The sequence below is a fragment of the Hyperolius riggenbachi genome, chromosome 5 (genome assembly GCF_040937935.1).
Source record: "Hyperolius riggenbachi isolate aHypRig1 chromosome 5, aHypRig1.pri, whole genome shotgun sequence".
NCBI lineage: Eukaryota > Metazoa > Chordata > Amphibia > Anura > Hyperoliidae > Hyperolius > Hyperolius riggenbachi.
In genome coordinates, this window is record NC_090650.1 from 43,877,680 (window position 1) to 43,892,240 (window position 14,561).

The window sequence follows — 14,561 nt, forward strand, 5'->3', positions numbered from 1 at the left end:
ATAATTATAGCTGAGTCATTATAGCAGAGCCACAAGGGGGCAGGCTTGGGCTTGAAAAGACACCAGAGAAGGAAGACTCAGCTATAATCTTTCCGTAGCAAAGCCAGACTGAATGCTAAGTCATGGTTTCTTATCAGAGGTGATAACAGTCAGATTAAACAGAGAACAATGAAACAAAGGGCAGATTAGGTGTTTACTGTCATGTTCCCACTGATTTATAAGGTAAAATACAAGAGGGTGCTTCATCTCTGGTTCTCTTTAAAAGGAGATACTTAGTCCAGGAAGGTGTGAGAACCAAACAGCGCAGCAGAGGATAGGCTGGGATCTCCTTAAGACAGTCCCACTACTTCCCCGGGCTGTCACTCCGCTTAAAAGGAGAGAGAACACCGCAGGTGCACCGCTGCGGTGACCTCTCTCCTTTACAAATGTCATTGTATGTTTTTTCCCAGCTACTATGTCAAGCACATTTGCACCATATTACTGAACCCGGGTTCAACCACCTGTGGAATGTACTTAGATACCCATCAGGCTGGAGTATATGCACATATGTATGTACAACTGTATGCGTGCATATACACATTTTGGGGTTTATATTAATTCAGGTGTGACTTTGATACTAGAACAATTTATTGTATCTCATCTATAATATCTATATACGGACATGATTGTTTGCAGCAGAGTGTTTTACGACTATGTGGTCTGTTTTAATAGCTTTTATTCTTTTTTGAACTATAAGTGTCATTATATACAACATGTGATTTTGAATAAAGATATGTTTATACATTGTATTTGAGTGGTGCTGTTCATATGCACCTTCTTTTCTTGTTTTTTGCTGAGGGGGCCCATACACTTATATGTATCTCATCTATAGTATCTATATACGGGCATGATTGTTTGCAGCAGAGTGTTCAGACTATGTGGTCTGTTTTAATTGCTTTTATTCTTTTTTGGTTGTTGGTAAACTGGTAAACTGTTGGTAAAACAGTTGATTGTTTTCTGAAACAATTCAGAAAATAATGTTTTGCTTCCACAAACAGCATATCAATTTTTCATAGATTCCAGTAGAGATTTACCGCTGCACCTTACCCATCCCAGATCAACCTAGACTTTCTGACCCATCTGATTGATTGATTAGATTGGTTCTTGGTCAAAATCGATTGAAGGTTGATCTATCAGACATTTTGAGTGAATCAGTTACCAGTAGGAAATCGAACAGGAATAGCTAAAAAAGGCCACTAATTCACAGTTTGTGTCTCTGGAACACTCAAAGGACCACTGTTGTAAAGACAAAACAAAAAAAAAACAGAAAAATGTAAAATACATACAAATGCACACATTTAAAATGTGTATTTATTCCAGAGTAAAATGCACTTTAAATTACCGTTTTCCTATTTTGCTGTCACTTACAGTAGGTAGGGAAAATCTGATACGCTGTGGACTAGTCCATCTCCTTCTGGGTGATTCTTAGTATTTCCTTCATTCTTTACAAAAGCACTAAATAGAATGGACACATGCAGAATTACCGGCAAGCCTGTTTCCGCATCTGCAATCCGTTGAATAGTCAATATCTTCATCCTTAGTCTCCACTAGTGTTGCAGTCAGAATCAGGAATGAATTTGTGAGTTTCAAATAGGAACTTCCATCTCCTACGCCTCTTGTTGCTACTTTAAATGTAACATTCTTTTGCGAGGAGTTTATTTTTATCACTGTTTTGCTCTTATGAAAATATTCTATTCTATTCTATTATTTTGTTTATGACAGATTTTGAACTGAGCAGCGATGGTTGGCTGGTACGGAATGATAGTCAGTATTATGTGAGCAGGGAGGAGATGCCCATGGACAAAGCTCGAGAGTTCTGCACAAAACATTTTGGTGATTTAGTGACTATTGAAGGTGAAGAGGAAAGGAAACTTCTATGGAAATATGTAAGTTCTGAACCTTCATCTATTTTGTGTGAATAAGCATTAATCTTCACAGGACAAAAACTTAAAGAGTATCTGTAATAAAAAAAAAACTTCCCATGGGGGGGGGGTTCTTACCTCAGAAGGGGAAGCTTCTGGATCCAAATGAGGATCTTTCCCCATCCTGTTCACCCTATGGGATCCAGCGCTAACAGCCCTTAACCTCCTTGGCGGTCTGATTCTTTCCAGATTTTAGGGTCTAAAAGCGGTGCAATTTTTTTTCACTCTTTCAGACCCTAAAACCTGAAAAAAATCATTCTGGCAGGGAGATCTGCAGCAAAATGAAAAAAAAATGTACCTTCCTGGGCTCCTGTGCTGCAGTTTTCTCTTTGCCCACAAGATGGCGCTAATATACATATAAACAAACTTCTCTATATTTCTCTAATATAGAGAAGTTCGTTTTCAATATTAGCCCCGCCCCCGATGACGTCATGCTGCCACCACCGCTCTGCTGCCACCACCACGGCTGCGCTGCTCCAACTGGCTGCCGGGTCCCCGGAAGAATAGCGGGGACATGGGGGATCCCGGTGGCCAGGGAAAGACCCCACACTGCCGGGGAGAAAGGCTGGAGTCCCGCTGCGCAGCGAGATCGCGCCCGGGACTCCACAACTACAAGTAAAGCTCTGCAATGCCTACCCCGACCTGAGCTCGGGATCACCGCTAATAGCTTATTTTTTCTACCCCGAGCTCAGGTCGGGAAAACCGGCAAGGAGGTTAACAGCAGCAATGTAAACCTTCCCAACTCCACCGCAGACGCAGCACCGGCATTCCAATGGGTTAATGCGAAAATAGCTAAGCCCGATTGGGTCCACTCTACTGCACAAGTCGCCTTTGCAGGAGAGCAGACCCGTTAGGGCTCGGTTATTTCCGCCAGAGTGGAAAGCTGCTACTGCGCCTGCGCTGGAGAAGGTAAATATTTCATAAGCTACTGCAAAACAAGCTTGTTGGCTGATTTTTTTAAGGCTGCCAGCATTGGATCCCTGAGGTTTAGGAGGATGGGGGAAGCCTCCTTGGGATCCAGAATCTTCCCCCTCTTGAGGTAAGCAATGATGCTCTCCATGGCCTCGTGATCGTGGGTAACCCATGATCACGAGCTGGTTTTCCTGATCACGAGGTCGGATTCCGAATTCATGATCACCCCTTGATCACGGATTCAGTTCCGAATGCACCCGTGATTGTGGTCCAAATCCGGCTCGTGATCACGGATTTAGCTGTGATCACGGCCGTGATTTTTAACTGAAAACCCGCCAAATTTAGCAGTTACATGCTAGAAACACCAAATTTGCAGGATATGTTAAAGAACAAGCGAGCGACACCCATGCTAACCTAGAAATAAAAAACACATATATAAGTAGATAAATACTACTTCTACTTGCATAACAGATGTATTGTGTTATCCACATACTGATTCCTGTGAATTTTATAAAGGAAAAGCATAAAATCCTATTCTAGGCAGTGGCCATCTTGCCAAGCTAATGCTGACATCATATCCTCCCTGACTCTTGTTTTCTCCCCCTCCCTTTTCTTGCTCATTGTGTATTCATTACTTAGCTGCCCTCCTCCCAGAGTCTTCAGACACTCCCACCGAGGTGTATACTAGCAACTGCACTGTCTTATCCTTCAATCGCTGAGTCACCTCAGCCTTGCTTGTAAACACAAGTGAGCAGAGGGTGTTTCAGATAAGAAAGCTAGGCAGGGAAATAAATGGAAGAGGATGAATATATTATAGATAAAAAGAACTCCCAGCATTCAACTCTTTGGCACTGTTTGGCACTAGGATCAGTGCTCATAAAGTATGTGATAACTTCAGCAGAAAAAGTTTTGCAAGTTTTGAATGCAGGATTAGCATCTTTATCACTTAATACACTCAGACTAGTTGCTGTTGAAATTTGATTTTTATGGTGACAATACCGCTTTAAGGAGAACAGTGGGAACAAGAGGAAAAAGTAAACATTTAAATGTGGTAAATAACAGTTACTGTATTTACCGCATTTCCATGTATACATTTTTCCTATGAAACTTTAAAATCAAAAATCAAAATAAATTTTCTCAAAAACGATCTGGTCTTTTTGAAAAAAAAATATCCTCTTGTTCCCATTGTTCTTTTTCACATATCTGGCAAATTTTGGCGGTTTTTAATCAGATACTTTTTTCCTTTGAAACTTTTAAATCGATTTTCTCAAAAACTAAAAGTTATTTTTGATTTTTTTTTTTACATTGTACCCACTGATAACCTTTATAATCCGTGCAATTTTAGTGATTGGAGCATGTATGGGTGCTTTGCTATTAACGTTAAAGTCAAAACGTCTGTAATCACAGATTCTACATGTAATCACGGCTAAAATCTGAGTCGAATTCGGATTTGGGCATCAAATCCGGATCCCGATCACGCCGTATCTGGATTTCGATACTGCCGTGGCCTGATTTAACTAAATTCTTGATCTTGAGTATCCAAGCATCACTGGAGGGAAGTACCCACCAGGAGCTGTTTTTTTTTTAAATATTTTCTACTTTAAAGGGACACTATCGATTAAAGCGGACCCAAACCAAACATTTTTTTCATTCAAAATATTTAGTTGCACCACTCTGACACACACAAAGATAAATAAACACTCCTTCAGGCCTATGAGCATTTCAGTGCATGCTTTTCACCCTTCTCTTTTCATAACTAGGGTTATACAGGTGGCAGCCATTAGCAATTCCTCCATTGCCCGACACCACCTACTCCAGCATTTTGCCGGATTCTGTCCCGGCAATTTGAAAGAAAGGGAGGGGTTTCTCCAATAAATGTAAAATATTTTATATTTGTCATTATGCAGCTGAAAAAAGGCTGCTATTTATTATTATAATTCAGAAAATACATTTTATTTCTGAAATCTTGTATTTTTAATTTGGGTCCACTTTAAGATGTGTTTGAGAGAGTTCCTGAAGTGCTGGTAAATAATGATGTATACATTTAATTTGCTTATCTCTTTTGTTTACTGTAACAAATTCCTTTCACTCTGAACTGATGGCAGTCTGCTCATTGTGGGAGGAGGGAGGTGGGAGGAGGGAGGTGGGAGGTGGGAGGAGGGAGGTGGGAGGTGGGAGGAGGGAGGTGGGAGGTGGAAGGAGGGAGGAGGGAGGAGGGACCCACAAGAGTCAAATGGTATAAGGACCTTGCTTGGAGGAGGGAGGGAGGGAGGGTGGGTCCTCCAGCAGTGATGTGTATTTCACTCAATCAGATGTGCCTCCAGGTAATAGAGCTCTTGAAACATGTTCGGTATCATTTTTCTAGCCGGTAGAATTTTTAAAAATTTTCAAAGTTCGCCTCCCCATTGAAGTCTATTGCGGTTCGCGAACTTTTTCGCGAACCAAACCTTTCGCGGAGGTTCGCGAACCTAAAATCGGAGGTTCGCGACATCTCTATATATAGAATGCCTACCCGATTGTAAATCAAAGTGACATTTTAAACACTAAGATATATATAAATCTATCTTTTAATTTCAAAAGATTGATCGGCAATTGTTTTTGTCAATCGCTAAGTAATCGTGCTGACATTGATAATCAGGAAGTTCCCTATTGAAACAAGACTGAATACTTTACGATCATTAACGCTAATGTGAAGTGAAATTAAAATAAAACAAAACGCAAAAAATAAAAAATAAAAAAATACTTAACTATGGAGAGGGTTGTATAGAGCCTCTCCGATCCTCTCACGGTTCCCTCATTCTAGTGTTGTCTTTTTAAACATTATTTTGGAACAATTGATCAACTACAGCTCTGAGTATCCTCTGAAGGGTTCGGGAGTCCGAGTTCTTCTGAAAGCTTCAGGAGCAAGAGTGCTCCCGAAGATGGGCACTCCATAGCAGTGTGAGTGCTTTCTGTCACGCACTTGCACATGCGCAGTTTGGAACCCTCATCTTTGGGAGCACTCAGTGCGCCTGCGAACACGACCATGCACACATGTAGCCTTGCATCTGCGCACTCTCTGACATGGACGCAGTCCACGGATGCAGAAACCTGGGTTTTTATTAGATAGAATGACCTCTTATTATTGGAAACTGCATATGGGCAGCATATGGGCAGCACGGTGGTGTAGTGCTTAGCGTTCTTGCCTTGCAGCTCTGAATCCCTAGCTCGAATTCCTGCAAGGGCACTATCTACACAGAGTTTGTATGTTCTTCCTGTGTCGTTGTGGGTTTCCTCTGTGCACTCCAGCTTCCTCCCACATCCCAAAAACATACAGATAAGTTCATTGGTTTCCCCTAAATTGGCCCCAGGCTACAATAAACATATGACTATGGTAGGGATTAGATTGTGGGCCCCTCCAAGGGACAGTTAGTGACAAGACACTCTGTACAGCACTGCGTAAAATGTCAGTGCTATATAAATACTACATAATAATACAATACTGTAAACTATAACATCTTATACATAATAACTGCCCTCATTCTTATTTTTCCTGTTTAGACTTTAAAGACTGGGAAGGCTGATTCCTCCTATTTCATTGGTCTACGTTTATCTGTGGATAAAGAATTTAAGTAGGTGGTTTTTTTTTTTCTTTCTCTCCTGTGGAAGAGTTTAGGTCCTCTTTAATTAAATGCTGGTGTCTTTTTTTCTGTCTTAGATGGATGGACGGCTCTCCTGTGAATTATGTTGCATGGGCAATCTATGAACCCAACTTTGCCAACAATGATGAGAATTGTGTCACAATGTATAGAAACCAAGGTTTGTTATGAATGTCTACTATAAGTTTTTTTTTTGTTAAAGTGTTAAAATGTGCTTCTACAGCTGGTGCGTTAAAATGTGTAGGCAGTTACCCAATGGTGAGACATTTATTTCAGCAGTCCATAATGTCCGAATAAAATGTACCAAGTCTCAGCTAAATTGAAACTGGTAATGATCTGAGCTCTCCACTCCAGTTCTCTTTTTCTTTCCAGCTGTTAATGTGCTGTTTGCACATCTCTGTTCACTGAGCTAGCGTATACCAAAAGTGACATTAACCCTCTGGGCGATATAATTACATCGCCCAGGAGGGGGCGCAGCACTTTCTTTTAACATTTTTCATTTTGTATATCATGTAGCGAGCCCTGGGCTCGCTACATGATAGCCGCTGCGCAGCGGCATCCCCCCACCCACTCCGATCGCCTTCGGCGATCAGAGTAAGCAGGAAATCCGTTCAGAACGGGATTTCCTGCTGGGCTTCCCCGGTCACCATGGCGACCGGGCGGGATGATGTCACCGTCGTGACGTCAGAGGGAGTCCCGATCCACTCCTCAGCGCTGCCTGGCACTGATTGGCCAGGCTGCGCAAGGGGTCAGGGAGGGGGGGGGGGGGCTGCGCGGCACGGCAGGTAGCGGCGGATCGGCGGCGAGTGGCGGCGATCGGAAGTTACACGCAGCTAGCAAAGTGCTAGCTGCTTGTAACAAAAATAATTATGCAAATCGGCCCACTAGGGCCTGAGAAATCCTCCTGCACGACATACCCTGAGCTCAGCTCGGGATTACCGCCCAGGAGGTTAAAAACATAATATAGATACATACCTCCATAGTCCTCCTGATCCTTTTACTCCACTACATTCCATCTCTGGCTCCCTCTAAACATATTCCTCATCAAATATGTAGCTCCTGAAGTAAAGCCACTGCTCTAACCCACACGTGCGCTCGCGTTCTTTTCGCCGCCTGTTAGTGCACTGATCAGTGAATAGGAACATAGTTCCCATTCACCGATCTAAGTGCCCATGATCAATGACCACTGGCATCAATGAGATGCTGTGGTCATTGATAAAGATTACCTTAGGGACTTTTTTAAAATTAATGTCATGAGGGTATAATACTTTTATCTTTGCAAACAAGGAATTATAATTAGTGACGGATGCAAAACTGAAATAAATATACCTTAATTTCCAAAAAATATATTGTCACCACCATACATTGTGATAGGGGCATAATTAAAAAGGTGTAATAACTGGGACAAATGGGCAAATCAAATACGTGGGATTTAATTATAGTAGCATGTATTATTTTAAAACAATAAAGGCTGAAAACTGAAAACATTTTTTTTCCATTTTTTTCTTATTATTCTTGTAAAATGCATTTACAATATAATAATTCTTAGCATAATGTACCACCCAAAGAAAGCCTAGTTGGTGGCAAAAAAACAAGATAAAGATCATTTTGTTGTGACAAGTAGTAATTAAGTTATTGACAAATGAATGGGAGGAGCGCTGAAAGGTGAAAATTGCTCAGGTCCTTAATCGAAAAAACTCCTCAGTGGTCATCTGATTAAACAATTTTTAACCGTCGGATAGTTGTCTCCTAGTTTCATAACAAAATACAATTTTCCACCAAATGAAAGCGAGTCGGCAGGCCAGTGAGCCTGCCCGGCCCTCGCCACGTGTAGCTTTGTTCGCTTTGCAAAAAGCGTCCTGCACATGCACAGGATGCTATTGCGGATGGGAATGCGAGCGAACCTGTGCATGGCAAGGGCCGCACAGGCGCACTGGCCTGCCGACTCCCAGTCGGTGAAAAACAAAACTTAGCCGTGGCGGGAGAACGGAGGATAGTAGAGGAGCATCGAGGGCACAGGATGGCTGGCTGGTGCTGGTCAAAGCCCCAGGTAAGTGAAACTCTTTTTCTTTCATTTATTTAGGTTCAATTTAAATACTTTAAAAAAAATGTATTACTGGTGCTGTGGCTTTGTCACAGCACACTACAGCATCCTCCCCCATCCTGCACCCCCTGTTGCCCTTGTTCTGGCAACAATTATGACCAGGGAGGAAGTGACCGTTCTTCCTCCCCTCTGTAAGTCCAGGGCCTGTTCTCTCATGAAGCAAGGTGAAACATTTACATCAGACGCAGTGATTTCAGGGACAGCATGTTTGTACTGTGTGTACCTTCCTGAGGAGGTATGGAGTGGCTGAGGGTGAGCAATTTGTTTGTCACAGACTCACAGCCAGCCAGTGTGCTACTGTGTTGAGCTGCAGCATGTCATGTGAAAACATTAAATGAAGCAGAGTAAATTGTTGGGTGCTGTGTGATCATTCCAAATCAGGGGGTGAGGGTGCATCCTCCCAAGTTTGCGTCAGGCAGCAAAAAGTCTAGAACTAGCCCTGTGTGCATCCTTAACTCTGCCACCTCCACTCATGGCTTTAGGTCCGTATTTGTTTCACTGCACACAGTGCACAGGGGAGCAGCGCTGTGTGTGGGCTCGTGTTAATTGAGGTCGGAAGAATATCCAACCTCAATTCTCACATGTCCGCACACAGAGCTCAACTCCCCTGCGCGCTGTGTGCAGTGAATTACGTACGGAACTAAAGCGGCAGGTGGAATTATGGATGCACACAGGGGAGGAAGGACTGCCACTTCCTCCCCGCTCATATTTGATGTTCTGCCTCAGTCGAAGACTATGACTGAGCACAATGGAGGCTACATAGGACACAGGAGGGGGAAAGATGATGCTGTGTGCTAGTCGCAGCACCAGTAATAAAGCAATATTAAAAGTTTAAGGGGAGGAGTGAACAGAGTCAGGGGTACTTTAACCAGGTAACCTGTCCAGTACAGTAAGTGCCGGGGCAACCATGAACAACTGTTACATTGATTTCTGTCTGGTTTGTTTTTCTGTTTGTGTACTAAATATATCACTTGCTATATTTCCATTTCAGGAGTTTGGAATGACATAAACTGTGGTTATCCAAGCTATTTTATTTGTGAAAGGAAAACCAATAATATCAATGTAACAGCTGCTCCCACAGTTCCGGCTCCACCCGGTGGATGCCCATCAGAATGGCTGGCATTTAGGAACAAGGTAAGCTGAATGACAATGGTGTCTTCTAGTGGTTGCGGAGCAGGGATTCCAGTAATTATTACCGTGACCAATGACTTCTGCTGGGGGGACCCTGAAGGTCCTCTGTGCCGATCTACCTGAATTAATTATGGTACTCCCCAAAATCTATATTGTAAAGGATCTTAACTGTTTAAATACCATGTTTACTTGAACATAAACTGTAAAAAAAAGGTAAACTGTAAAAAAAGACAAATAGGGTAAAACATTTTTTTACCCCTAAAATGATACTAAGAAACAATTTTTGGTTTATATTATGATTAACTACTTTGGCCTTTTGGACTTTGCTGATACGTCCAAAAGGCTTCTGCTGTGCTGCTGCGCTTTAGTGTGCGCTCCCGCGTGTGATTGTGTGCCCACCCACGCGCTCCTGTGCCGCCACCCGTTAGTCCGGAGATCAATGAATGGGAACACAGTTCCCATTCATTGATCTAAGTCCTCATTAGAAAGACCAGCCGCAATCTTTCTAAAGAAAAAAAAAGTTTCCTGCCCACCCTTTACTACCTGTAAGCTAGAGCGTTCGCTTGCAGGACTAAAAAAATTTACTGTGGCCATCTTGCGGCCAAATAGATGCAATTTATTACATTTAAAATTAACTGTTGATCCCCACACTCCAAAAAATACCCAAATAATTTTTTTTATTTAAAAAAAAAATTTACAATTAAAAAACAAAAACATAAATAGTTACCTAACAGTCAGATGTTTATTAATATGCATGTGAAGAGGGTATATTACTATCATTTTTTAAATTATAAGCTTGTAAATAGTGATGGACGCAAAACTGAAAAAATGCACATTTATTTCCAAATAAAATATTGGTGCCATACATTGTGATAGGGACAAAATTTAAATTGTGTAATAACAAATGGGCAAATAAAATATGTGGGTTTAAATTATGGTAGCACGTATTTTATTAAAGCTATAATGGCCAAAAACTGAGAAAGAATGATTTTTTTTTTCATTTTTTATCTTAATATTCCCATTAAAATGCATTTAGAAAAAAATAATTCTTAGCAAAATGTACCACCCAAAGAAAGCCTAATTAGTGGTGGAAAAAACAAGATATTGATCAATTCATTGTGATAGGTAGTGATAAAGTTATTGGTGAATGGATTGGAGGTGAAATTTGCTCGGATGCATAAGGTGAAAAATGACTGAAGGCTGAAGTGGTTAATCCACCCTAGACACAGCCCTTCCCTTCATTCAAAATTTCACCAGAGCTTGCAATTTCCACCTCCGTAATATATCTAAGATCCGCCCCTTCCCGTCCCCAGACATGACCAAGCTGCTCATCCATGCCTTCATCATCTCCCACCTTGATTACTGCAACTCCCTCCTGGCTGGTCTCCCCATTAACCGCATTGCCACCCTTCCATTAGTCAATAATGTGGCTGCCAGATTCATGCATTCCTCTCACTGCTTCACATCCACCATCCCCCTTCTGTAAATCCCTGCACTGGCTCCTTGTCCACTTCAGGATAGATTTCAAGATTCTGTGCCAGGTCTACAAATCTATCAACAAAACCTGCTCTACCTACATCTCGGAGCTTGCTCACAGGTATATACCAAGCCGTCCCCTCAGGTCCTCCAAGGACCTTCGTTTAAATGCCCCATGTAATGCCCACTCTCTCCCATGCGCACCTGCAGGATTTCTCGAGAGCTGACTCCATCCTATAGAAATCCCTTCCACTGCCGATCAGACTCACCACCTCCTTCAACACATTCAAGCAAGCCTTCAAAACCCACCTTTTAAAGATGGCCTACCCACTACTATCACGCAGTAACTTTCTTTGCTGAATACTTATTTAACAGCCCTACATGGTGTGTCCATTCCCCCTCCCCTTAGATTGTAAGCCTTTGGCAGAGTCCTCCCTTCCCTAGTGTATTCTACATGATCGTGTACCTCCACCAGAGCCAGCAACAAGGTCCTCCATCATCCAAGGCTGAGACACCAAAGTGCGCCCCTCCATCCCTCCCACCCCAGCCACACTGATTGCTATTAGAGTAAGAGGCGCCCCAGGGCCCCCAACACCTTAATCTCTAGTTATCTGGCTTGCAGTCACTGCTAGTTAGCCCATTTTCTTATTTCTATTTGCTTGAAACACAATAGGGAAAGGATAGCTGAGTGAGTTTTGCACCCCCTCCTACACTGCACCCTGAGGCTGGAGCTTCTCTCACCTCTGCCTCAGCCCAGCCCTGGCCCATTGTGCTCCTGGCCTGGTGGGCCATTGTGCTCCTTTCCTATGACCGCCTCATAATTGAATTACTGGACCTACCTCACCAGCCCCAAATCACATGATCATGTATCTTGTACTTTTTGCCTTGTATAACTTTGTCATTTGTTTTATAACCTTGTTATGTCTGCCATCCCTTGTACCATTGTATGTATTTATTGTGCAGCACTGCCTAATATGCTGGTGGTTTATAAATACAATAAATAATAATAATAATAATACTAATTACAATACTTCCTCCTTGCAGTGTTACAGACTCTATGGAGAAGAGTATGATAATGCAGTAGACTGGCAATCTGCAAGGTCAGCATGCATGAATGAGGGAGGGAATCTTGCCAGTATACCTGATGCTGTGACACAAGGTAAAAATCACTTTCCACTTTCCTATCTGTATTTTATCCTTAAATGCAAGACTGTCAGCCTGATTTTTTGACGGTTCTGCAGGCTGGTGATCATTGGAACTCGCAAGTGACGCGATAAACCTTGCATATTAGACCACTGTGAGTTATTCAGAGATGTTATAAAATTTACGGTTATGTGACTGCACAACTGAAGCTGTGGGGGACTTTTTTTTAAAATCTAAGATGTCCTGGACTTACCATATTAAAAACGGTTTGTAGCTGTGAGGTTAGCGTTAAGTGTGACAGCGTCAGTGAGGTTAGTGTTAGGTGTAGTGGTAGTGAGGTTATTGTTAGGTGTAGCGACAGTGAGGTTAGTATTAGGTGTAGCAGCAGTGAGGTTAGTGTTAGGTTTAGTGACACTGAGGTTAGTGTTTGATGTAGTGACAGTGAGGTTAGTGTTAGGTGTAGTGGCAGTGAGGTTAGTATTAGGTGTAGCGGCAGTGAGGTTAATGTTAGGTGTAGCGGCAGTGAGGTTAGTGTTAGTTGTAGTGGCAGTGAGGTTAGTGTTTGATGTAGTGACAGTGAGGTTAGTGTTAGGTGTAGTGGCAGTGAGGTTAGTATTAGGTGTAGCGGCAGTGAGGTTAATGTTAGGTGTAGCGGCAGTGAGGTTAGTGTTAGGTGTAGCGGCAGTGAGGTTAGTATTAGGTGTAGCAGCAGTGAGGTTAGTATTAGGTGTAGGGGCAGTGAGGTTAGTGTTAGGTGTAGTGGTAGTGAGGTTAGTGTTAGGTGTAGTGACACTGAGGTTAGTGTTTGATGTAGTGACAGTGAGGTTAGTGTTAGGTGTAGTGAGTGTGAGGTTAGTGTTAGGTGTAGTGACAGTGAGATTAGTGTTAGGTGTAGTGCCAGTAAGGTTAGCGTTAGGTGTAGTGACAGTGAGGTTAGCGTTATGTGAGGTTAGGTGTAACAACGGTGAGGTTAGTGTTGGGAGCGGCGGCAGTTAGGTTGGTGTTAGGTGTGGCACCAGTGAGGTGTGGCAGCAGTGAGGTTAGCATTACGTGTGATGGCAGTGAGGTTGGTGTTAGGTGAAGCACCAGTAGGTGTGGCAGCAGTGAAGTTATCGTTAGCTGTGGTGGTGAGGTTAGCATTAGGTGCGGCAGCAGTGAGGTCAGTGGTAGGTGCAGTGGCAGTGAGGTTAGTGTTAGGTGAGGCAGCAGTGAGGTTAGCGTTAGGTGCAGTTAGATGCTGTAACAGTGAGGTTAGCGTCAGGTGTGGCAGCAGTGAGATTGATGTAGGTGTGGGGAAAGTGAGGTTAGCATTAGGTGCAGCAGCAGTGAGGTTAGCGTTAGGTGTGGTAAGGTGCGACGACGATGAGGTTAGCATTAGGTGCAGCAGCGTGAGGTTGGTGTTAGGTACAACACCAGTGAGGTTAGTGTTACCTGCGGCGGAGAGTTTAGCATTAGGTGCAACGGTGGCAGTGAGGTTAGTGTCAGGTGAGGCGACAGTGAGGTTAGCAGTATGTGCGATTAGGTGCGGTGATGGTGAAGTTATCTTTAGGAATGATTGCAGTGAGGTTGGTGTTAGGTGTGGCACTAGTGAGGTGTGCCGGCAGTGAGGTTAGCATTAGGTTCAGCAGCAGTAAGGTTACCGTTAGATGCGTTAGCATTAGGTGTGGTTAGGTGTCGTGCCAGTGAAGTTACCATTAGGTGCAGAGGCAGTGAGGTTGGCGTTTGGCATGTCGCCAGTGACGTTAGCGTTAGTTGCGGTAGTGAGGTTAGCATTAGGTGCAGCGGTGAGGTTAGAGTTAGGTGAGGTCATGAGGTAGTGAGGTTAGCGTTAGATGTGGTGGCAGTAAAGGGTTGAAAGATTGAGCTCCACCCCACTCAGCAATGTAATTATGGCCATGTTTTAGAAGTCTTCTGAAGCTCTTTGGAAACCCCTTAATGCATTGCCGAGGCCTGCCCCCAGCTCAGAGCCACCACTTAAGCCGCAGCTGCCGAGCTGGGGGCCTGCCACAGTAATGAAAATGGGGATGGCCAGATGCTAACCTGAGACCCCCCAATCCTGCATCATTAAGACCAAGCCCTGCATGACAGGCTTTGTATTTTATGCTGGAAGTGCTCTTTAAGGTTCATTGTCCTACTTCCCCTGGGTCTGGTTCCTGATCTAATTCCACATTGGGACAGGGCCGGTTCAAGTAACAA

The 14,561-nt window shown here is 43.2% G+C and overlaps 1 protein-coding gene across 3 annotated transcripts in view; it reads left to right on the forward strand.

The window, feature by feature from the left end:
- LOC137518157 (macrophage mannose receptor 1-like) overlaps nt 1–14,561 on the forward strand; it is a 171,139-nt gene that overhangs the window by 115,286 nt on the left and 41,292 nt on the right. For all 3 annotated transcript variants that reach the window (XM_068235569.1, XM_068235571.1, XM_068235570.1), the window contains exons 17-21: nt 1,762–1,925; nt 6,414–6,484; nt 6,571–6,671; nt 9,607–9,749; nt 12,267–12,381. In XM_068235569.1, coding sequence (XP_068091670.1) covers nt 1,762–1,925; nt 6,414–6,484; nt 6,571–6,671; nt 9,607–9,749; nt 12,267–12,381 — 594 coding nt within the window. The remainder of the gene's footprint in view (nt 1–1,761; nt 1,926–6,413; nt 6,485–6,570; nt 6,672–9,606; nt 9,750–12,266; nt 12,382–14,561) is intronic.